The sequence below is a fragment of the Nelumbo lutea genome, chromosome 3 (genome assembly GCF_056320005.1).
Source record: "Nelumbo lutea isolate HS-2025 chromosome 3, American lotus-T2T, whole genome shotgun sequence".
Taxonomy (NCBI): domain Eukaryota; kingdom Viridiplantae; phylum Streptophyta; class Magnoliopsida; order Proteales; family Nelumbonaceae; genus Nelumbo; species Nelumbo lutea.
Window position 1 is genome coordinate 85,668,676 of NC_142686.1, and position 8,959 is coordinate 85,677,634.

Here is an 8,959-nt window from a genome sequence, read left to right on the forward strand (position 1 = left end):
TCCCAAAGTTTGTTTACAGAATTTTGTCCTTAATAAGTTCTCTGTTTCGTTAAATAACCTTTTGATAGCTTCTAGGTTGTATCTAATTAATTAGTTGTAGAATCAAATCAAGTCAAATATTCAGTCTAGTGAAAGTCTACGGGCTGGCTATGTGATATGATGCATGCATGCATGGAAACACATACATACATACATCACACATAATATATATATATATATATTTGGATATACAAACATATATAGTACTATTGAGATGGATATATAAGCTGTGATTGTGAAGTGAAACATCCAAAAGCTGCTTCTCTGACATTAATGTTCCATCACTATGGATCAGACGACTGATGTTTGAATCAAGTTCAGTGAAACATCCGTACCCATTACACAGATGGGTGGTATTTCGATTATCGGAGTCCCACAGTACAGAAACCTTAAAGCCCAATTCATATGGTAACTTGGAAAGTAACCACGCACAAAGGGGGTCATTAAATCTGGGCATATGTAGCTTTCAAAGTGGTGTTTTTTTTCTCTATATATGTTTGTTGGATCTTAGCTAGCTGTTCATATATATATGGTCTGTTCTAAGACTCTGAAGGAGGGCAACTGTAAAACAAAAGTTCTCTCTTCATCTTCAAATTGTTTGTTTAGAGAGAGAACATGGAGAGGAGGGCATGGGTAAGGGGTATGTGGGAGATGGTGAAGGAGATGTTTTGCCAAAAGCTACTCACTTGCCATCTTCCTTCTTCTCTTGTTCTACCAAACCATTTATCTGCTCTTACCATCATCGTCACCGGCGCGACGAGCGGTATTGGTCTTGAGACGGCAAGGTATTATCTCTCTCTCTCTATCACTTTAATTAATTGGTTTCTTCACTTATCTTTCCCTTTTCATGATAGTTAATTTACAGCAAATCAATAAGAATTTAAATCCCTTGCTTGAATTTTATCCCAACGCAGAGCAAGAAAACCATCTATATAGGAAATATATATAGGCTTTATGAAGACAATACCCAGAAAGATCACTCTTCAATTTGTTGTGGAATCAATAGAAGAGTGAAGGAATTGTTCTCTCTTAGTAACCTCCAAAACTAAAATCTACCAAAACTGTTAGAACGGATCGAAGAAGGAAAACCAAGAGCAACCAAAGCAAAAAGAGAGAATTTAAAGGAGAAAAGCCCAAATATATAATTTGAAGATATATATATTTATGGCGTATATATACGGCAGTATATAAATATCATAGCAAGCTGGGGGTCAGTGCTCTGATATCTCTCTCCCTACGACAGGGAACTCGCTAAGGCAGGGGCCCACGTTATCATGGCTTGCAGGAACACCAAGGCTGCAAATGATATCGCACGTCAGTGGAGGTTGGAGGTGCACAATAGCAGGGCTCTTAAGGTTGAGGTAACGTGCACCAGGGCTATAAATTTCAGCTTTAATTGGAATTATTTGCATATTTTTGTGTTATTATTGAAGCATGCAAGATGACGATGCATGTTTCTCATCATCACTCAGGTCATGGAGTTGGACCTCCTCTCGCTCGCCTCCGTCCAGCGGTTCGCCGGCGTCTGGGAGCAACGAGCAATGCCCCTGCATGTTCTGATCAACAATGCCGGAGTCTTACTCATGGGAGGTAAGAGTTCAGTCAGTCTTAGAGAAATCAAGTAACAGTATGATATATATGACATGGAACGTACTAGGGTTTGTATATATGCTTTGTAAAAGTAATTTTCACAAGGTGTGATTAATTGATTATTTTATCACTGAAATTATCAGAAAATTAAATATTTAAACCTTCAATCCATCCTCTAAAATTATCAGTCTGGGGACCAGAGTTTGGTCATTCTGATGACATAGCATATGGATTTAAAATTAGGTGTAAGATGTTGTTAGGTTCATTGAGATTATTAGTTTTTTTTTTTTTTTAATTATTTTATCCATAGATACTTGTAATATTAAATTATTTATTTTGTCCATAGATACTTTAAAAGTTGGTGTAGATTCTATATATACTAGGAGAAAATTTTATTTGACTATATTTGTCCACTTATAGTTGAAATTCTCTTTTTTATTTTTCCAAATCCAAAACAGTTTATTTTTTTTTAAGTAGTATAAGTAAATTATTTTTTGCATATACTAGTAAATATATCTTTTAGTTGAGAATTTCTTTTCAGGCACTTTATTTATCTCTATTTTTTTTTTTTTTACAGAGCCACAACGATTTTCCAATGATGGTCTTGAGCAACACATTCAAGTAAACCATGTCGCACCGGCTCTATTGACGCTTCTTCTCTTACCATCTCTACTCAGAGCTCAGGCTTCTCGGATTATTAATGTTAATTCTGTGGTAATTAATTAATTTCTTCCTATTTGTCTTTTCTATTTTAATTATTAACAAATAATAAATTATATGATGAAGTATGAAAAAAAAAATTGAAGGCCAACCCTAGGTTAATTAAAAAATTAATTAATTAGCTAATTAAATTTGCATTGGCCATGCACCTTTTTGTATTCCTATGAAAACCCTTTTATATGGTCTCCAAAGGTCAAAGGTTTGCATTACCACTACTTTAATCTGATTTGTGGTTGATCCCATCAACTTTAAATTAAAAGTTTGTCTGAAATACCATGATCAGGTGTCATCTAGGACTTCTGTTTCAGACCCAACTGACCAACCCCTCTTTATTCTTTGACATGTATGTAAAAGGGGGGTTTTAACTGGCAAACTCCTCAAGAGCCTTCATGGGGTCTGGACTCTGGAGGTCAGGGGGCATAGGCTACCACAAACTGAGCCCATGGGGCTCTCAATTTGCTTTTGGTTTCAGTCTTCACAGCTTCACCAGCTTTGTTGAGATGTTTTGAGAGACCCAAACTGACCAAGAGCCCTCATGGGTCTGGAGGGAGGGGCTGCCCTAAACTGAGCCCATGAGGCTCTCAATAATTTGCTTTAAGTTTTAGCCTTCATAGCTTCACCAGCTTTGTTTCCGAAAGTGGAAAGGTATTGAAAGGCAGCAGGCTGTAGTAAAGCTGCAATGTGCATGCCAATATATTGGTGGGGATGATGTCAGCTGGGGAATCCCTTTTTTTCTACTAGTTGCCTCCAAGCCCATCATCCATGTTTTTTGTGGGCAAGTAGAAAGAAAGGTTAATGGATTATCATGTGTGCCTTTCATTTTTCAAATGATAATCATTGTTCTTGGGAGTTGGAGTTTCTTTCTCTCTCTGTCCCCCTTTTTCATTTTTCCATGTTTGTTTCTTTCATCTACAATTACTACTTTTACAGTTTTACTATAGTTGTTTCATTGACAAGGAAAATGAGGTTGAGGATGTGATGAGTATAAAAAGCAAAAAAGGAAAGATTAGAGTACTGTTTGGTTTTATGATTAATTTCAATCTCTTTTATATGTAGGCTCATCATTGTGCAGTGGTGGAGCCCAAATACTGGAACAGCAAGATTAACGAGTGCAGGTTCAGTGGCATCAAAGCATATGGGGCCAGCAAACTTGCACATGTACACAACCAATATTCTCTTTATTCAGTTAGTTATGAATATTGTTGAATTCCCATGGTTTTTAAAACCGGACTGGATCAGAAAAATCAGGAACTGGAAAGGTGACCGGTTCCGTTTTATCCCAGAATCGTTATTTTCCCAAGAATCGTTGATGTGGTCAATAAACTGCTGAATTGTTCGGTTTAAATGATCAAACCGTTCGACCCGGGAATTGGATCCTGACTAGTTTGTTGAAATTCCCCCTCCCAACAAATTAAATAAAGAAATAAAGAGATATTAATTAATGTGTTTATTCATTGATGCAGCTCATGTTTCTAAAGATCTTAGCTAACAAACTTTTAGAACAAAAAATTAGTACTTCCATTCAATGCATAGCTGTACATCCAGGAATTGTCACTACTAACTTGGTAAGATATTAAACTTGTTTGATTCTATTATATTACAAGATTGAACTAATCTAAAGTTTTATCTAATTTAATCTTCTGATCAGGTTCCTGGTGTCAAGAAGAAATCTTTCTGGATGTTTGACCCTACTGAGGGTAATGAATTGATATCACCAAAGAATTTTAGATGAATATAATCTTTATCTCAAACACGTCAGCTCAAGTGGATCAAGTTTGAGCCTATCACAATGTAAATTTATTATTTGACAAATTTGTAAATTGTTCTAGGGGCAAGGAGTGTCCTCTTCTGCGCAACAAGCGATGACGTGGCCAGAAACCTGGAAAAGGGTTTTGCATACTACTCATGTAACTGCAAGCCAGGAAGAGTGTCACCCCATGCAGCTGATATGGATTCATGCTTAGATGTCTGGCAGAAGACACTGGACATTTTGCAATTTAATGGTGATTATCTTTCCCATGTCATCATCAATTAAGCATACAATAGACTCAACTAATTAAAATGTATATTTTCTTTAATTAGCTTAATCACCACCACAATTTATCTTTTGGTACCCTTTAACTAATTTGATTAATTTAATGCAGTTTAATTAATTTGTAGATATGGTTATTCCTAAAGCTTAATTTAATGCAGTTTAATTAATTTGTAGATATGGTTATTCCTAAAGCTTAATTTGGTTCCAGAGTTTCAAAAGTCTCTCTAATAAAGAAACTACTACTAGAAAGGGATCTTATCTACATAGCTTTGTAAAAAGAGGTTTCAAAGACAAGCTTTTGCAATGTCAAAAAGCAAATTTTATCTCATTCAAACCAGAAATCCACCAACATGATGATTAGAAATCTCATTCCCTTCAAGAGTCAAACAATCAAAATAATTTGGCATTATCAAATCAAATCTTGTTCATCCAATATGTTATATCTCTTGATACCCAATCAGCTTTTTCTGACTTTTTTTTTGTTTGCATTCAACATCATGACCATGATGAAGATTGAAGTATCTCCAATCCATTAAAAATCTTCAATTCTATTAAGAAAAGCATTCAATATGTATGGTCTTTAGTATATATCCCTTTTTGACAAAAAGAGACAAACGGTACCCAATTCCTTATCCCAGAACTGTTGACCTAAAGTCTGCTTACATTAATTAATGAAAAGGAAAAAAGAAAAATTAATTAGATCGAGCACACGTGTGGAGTATTACTCTCAACAACCTCTTTGGCCTTGCCCACTCCATCGTTGCCTGCAAGCATTCTGTAATTGTCCCTACGTGTGAAGTTTGTGCATTGAAACCCAAGAGCTCGTCCAATCATCTGTTGCACCTGATTGGCAATATCATAGCTAGATTTCCCAAGGGACTCACACGTGCGGACTCCAGCAACCTTGTCAAAGAATTGAAGGTGGTAATGGGGATTAGGGTTCATGAGGAAGAAGAAGGAATCCAACCATTTGTAACCTCTTAAAGGAATCCAACCATTTGTAACCTCTTACTGTAGTTCCATGAAACATGGTGGCATTGGCTGATACAGCAACTGGCACAATTACATCTGCAATCTCTGCAAACAATGGACTAAACCGGAGAAGATAAGGCTCCCGCCAGGTGGTGCCCTCTGGGCAGACCACCAAGTCACCCTGCATTAGTAGGCCACGCATTGTAGCCCCATCGTCGGCACGGTCACTGCGGAGCCGGACGGTTCTTATCGGCGAAAGCAGCTCGGAGACCCTGCTGACACTATAAGTGACTGCTGTGACATGCCGTTGCAAGGCCGTGGCTACAATCACTGGATCAATTAGTGTCCGATGAGAACACACGTAGAGTGTGTTACAGGTCTGGTTGTTTGGACGACTCTTAGTACTGTACCCACCAAGGAATGGTGCAGTATGGAAGCCTGGGTCGCATGAATCACAAGTGCAACGGGTGTATGGTGTATGAGTAGTTTCAGACGTCTGATCAGCTCCTACTGGAGGAGGAAGCTTTGCTCTGATCTTCAGGCCGGTGGCTGCTGCGGCCATCAAACCCAACTTGTATGGCAGCAACTTTCCGACTGAAAGGCGGGTAATGGCTAGAATGACTCCCATAGGTACCCACAGTAAAACTGCCAACGCGTTTAATGGTGTAGGCCTTACCACTGCTCGTCCGTCGTGGAAGATTAATGGCTTCAGATAATCTTTTCTCGGCAAGGATGGGGCCTTCTCCACCGGAACAAAATATACTTCCTGCAAGTGACAATGGCTCAAATGTAGGAGAGAGAGAAAACATGGCATCCATCTAAGCATGGTGAAATAACAAAATCAGGTGATCAACCATATTGGAAGTGCTCATCCAATGGTTTTTCTGAAAACCTAGAACTTCTGTATGACACATTAGGTCTACTTTCTCAGCCTAAACCCATCTCATTATATGAATCTCTCAAATTCAAGCCAGCCCAATAATTCATGTTGGGCCACAATCAAATCATTTACTAGTCAAAATCCATATCACGAATTCATTCATATAGAGAATAAATAGCCTATTCCTAAGTCCATAGCCTTTTTAAGAAAAAAAGAGTCCTAAGCCCATACATATGCAGCTTTTTTTTTGTGCCATCGATGAATTGACATCAATTCCGAACTCGCACCCATCCAAGTGCCCAACTGTACTTTGAATTTAAAAATTCTGACCCTGGGTTGACCTGTACATATATAGTTTTAAGTCCTTTGGTTTAAGAGAAAATAGGTAGGTAAATACTGATTATATTTCTGGGCCTATAAATCTGGCCCATTTTTTGTTTTTTTTTCTGTGTGTGTGAAACTGTAAAGGTATATTGCAGGAGACGGGATCTGCTCCTCACAAATGGGTGCCTCACATGCACATTCACTGTGCATTGAAACCGTCTTATATAAATAATAATTAATAAGTACAGAAGATGTTCCCAATGCATGATAGGATGTGAGTGTAAGGCGCCTCACAGGTGTGAGGAGCAGATCCAGTCTCATATTGCAGCTTTAAGTCCTTTGATTTGAGAAAAAATAGGTAAGTAAATATTAGTTCTATTTCTGGGCCTCTAAATCGAGAATGAATCTGTTCCTCAAAATGACCTCACAGGCACATTCCATCATGTATCAGCAATATCTCCCATAATGATGTGTTTATTCAGGGGAGATGCTCGCAATGCATAGTGGGGTGTGCCTGTGAGGTGGGCGTGAGGTGTGCTCCGTAAGGAACAAATCCCATTTCCTCTAAATCTGGCCCATTGAACTAATAAGGTCTTACTCTATCTAGTTTTTCATGCTTTTGCTAGCCCATTTTACAAATGGAACATTGAATACCAAATATATGATAATATCACCAAATAAAATGGCCCTGGAACCTGCTACCCACAAGAACGCTACTCACATCTATCCCACTACACACCACAGCTGCACATCGAAAACATCTCCCCCATGAAAGGTAGGGAGATGTTCTAAGTGTGGGTATGGGTAGAAGATCTGGACTGTCCAAAATGTCCAATTCTCAGACTGTAGCCTTACAGGGTCAACTTCTGCCCCAAGCAGGACTCCCTGAGGGAATCCAGATCTGTTACTCACAGAACACCCATCACACCAACAACACAGCACATTACAGGGGTGAAATGGGATTTGGGAACATCTCCCATGAATGACAACTTCCCATGTGAGGTGCAATAAGTATGAATCTAATAGGCACATAATTGTAAGCACGCTCAATGAGCAATAATCGACTTTAATAATTTCAAGGGTAGGGTAAGGGTATTTTAAGGGACAGGCACCTAGTGAAAGCTTACTTAGTGTGCTCACGGTGTGTACTACCTGATCCGGATTGGGCTGCAATGTGATGTGTGGTTAGTGTGAGGAGTGGTCTGTGAAGAGCAAATCCGGTCTATGAACCCCAGGTGCCCCATAAATACAAAGGCACTGGACCGTGGTCAGTAGCAGCTGACTAGCAGTCTTGGGTCACAGAAGGTGAGGGGGTCCCATACTCCCATCTTAACCAAAACAGGCAGCGAGTCAGTGACCCATGAATTACTGTGGAATAGTACCTCCAAAGGGTATCAACGTGTAAAAGCTTAAATGTGATGACAATGTAGCTTCGACAGTTCTGGTTAATCTATCATGCACATGAAGGTAATGGTAGTGATCATGATGATCATCCTTCAAACTTCAAACCCCACACAATCTTCATTGTAACAGATGGAATTGTTCATCCATGGAAGTGGGAGATTCCCAAAATCAAACAGATTCCATGAACATGGTGTGACCGATTGCTCATGCATGCTTCTAATTCCTGACCCAGAATACAAAAAAGAAAATGTGTTTCTGAGACTGATTAGTACCTTACATAACAGGACATATGGATGACTGGTGAGAGCAGTGTCTGCAATTCCAACGTCGATCATGTTACCGTCTCCCAGAGTTGCTCTTATAGCTTCATACTGATGGACCCTGGCCACGACGGCCGGAGCAGCTTCCAGTCCGAGGCAATATCCGGAGAGGGTCCTCAGCTCTGTGCCAAGGACAGCATCAACATCCAAGTACTCCTGGAGGAAAGTCCCCACCATGATTCTAGGAAGCGAAGTGACTACGTACTTCTTCCCTCTGCAACTAGAGAATGCTTTGTAGGCATTCTCATGGAGGTCCTCCAGATAAAACCTCGGGAGGACGGCCTTTGCAACGGCCTTCACATCTGTCACCTTAAGACCTAGAAAGGTGGTAAAGATCATAACTCGAAGAGCCATGGTCTCATCAGAGTAAATTTTGTTGAGTAGCCACAGAAGAGGAAAAGTCAAGAGCAGAAAGAGTGCTCTAACAGGCCAACCTGCTTCAAAGGCCACAAGCATGAAGTAAGGGAAAGAGTCCAGAAATGAGAAGGGCGCCTTCCAATTTTGAGGCAACGCTGTGGTCCTCTCTTCCCTCGGTGCAGAATTTTGAGACTGAAGAGAACATAATGAACAAGGTTTAGTAGTAGGGTAGTGACGGAGTCAAGGAAATAATAAAAAAAAAAAAAAAAGAAGAAAGGGTGAATGATGAAGAGAGAGCAGTTAGAGTGTGTCTTTAAA

At 39.3% G+C, this 8,959-nt stretch overlaps 1 protein-coding gene and 1 pseudogene across 2 annotated transcripts; one reads left to right on the forward strand and one right to left on the reverse strand.

The window, feature by feature from the left end:
* The first annotated feature begins 247 nt into the window (after nt 1-247).
* LOC148866177 (dehydrogenase/reductase SDR family member FEY-like) lies at nt 248-4,510 on the forward strand. Of its 2 annotated transcripts, XM_088979682.1 has the most exons (8): nt 470-824; nt 1,283-1,400; nt 1,512-1,629; nt 2,207-2,343; nt 3,406-3,507; nt 3,813-3,914; nt 3,998-4,046; nt 4,179-4,510. In XM_088979682.1, exons 1-8 carry the CDS (start codon nt 655-657, stop codon nt 4,382-4,384), a joined length of 1,002 nt encoding a protein of 333 aa, XP_088835808.1. In that variant the 5' UTR covers nt 470-654; the 3' UTR covers nt 4,385-4,510. The 2 variants fall into 2 exon arrangements, with proteins under 2 accessions (XP_088835809.1, XP_088835808.1); XM_088979683.1 differs by lacking the exon at nt 3,813-3,914 and having other exon boundaries at nt 248-824.
* An 808-nt stretch (nt 4,511-5,318) lies between these two features.
* LOC148866178 (glycerol-3-phosphate acyltransferase RAM2 pseudogene) lies at nt 5,319-8,638 on the reverse strand (annotated as a pseudogene).
* Nucleotides 8,639-8,959: the final 321 nt, after the last annotated feature.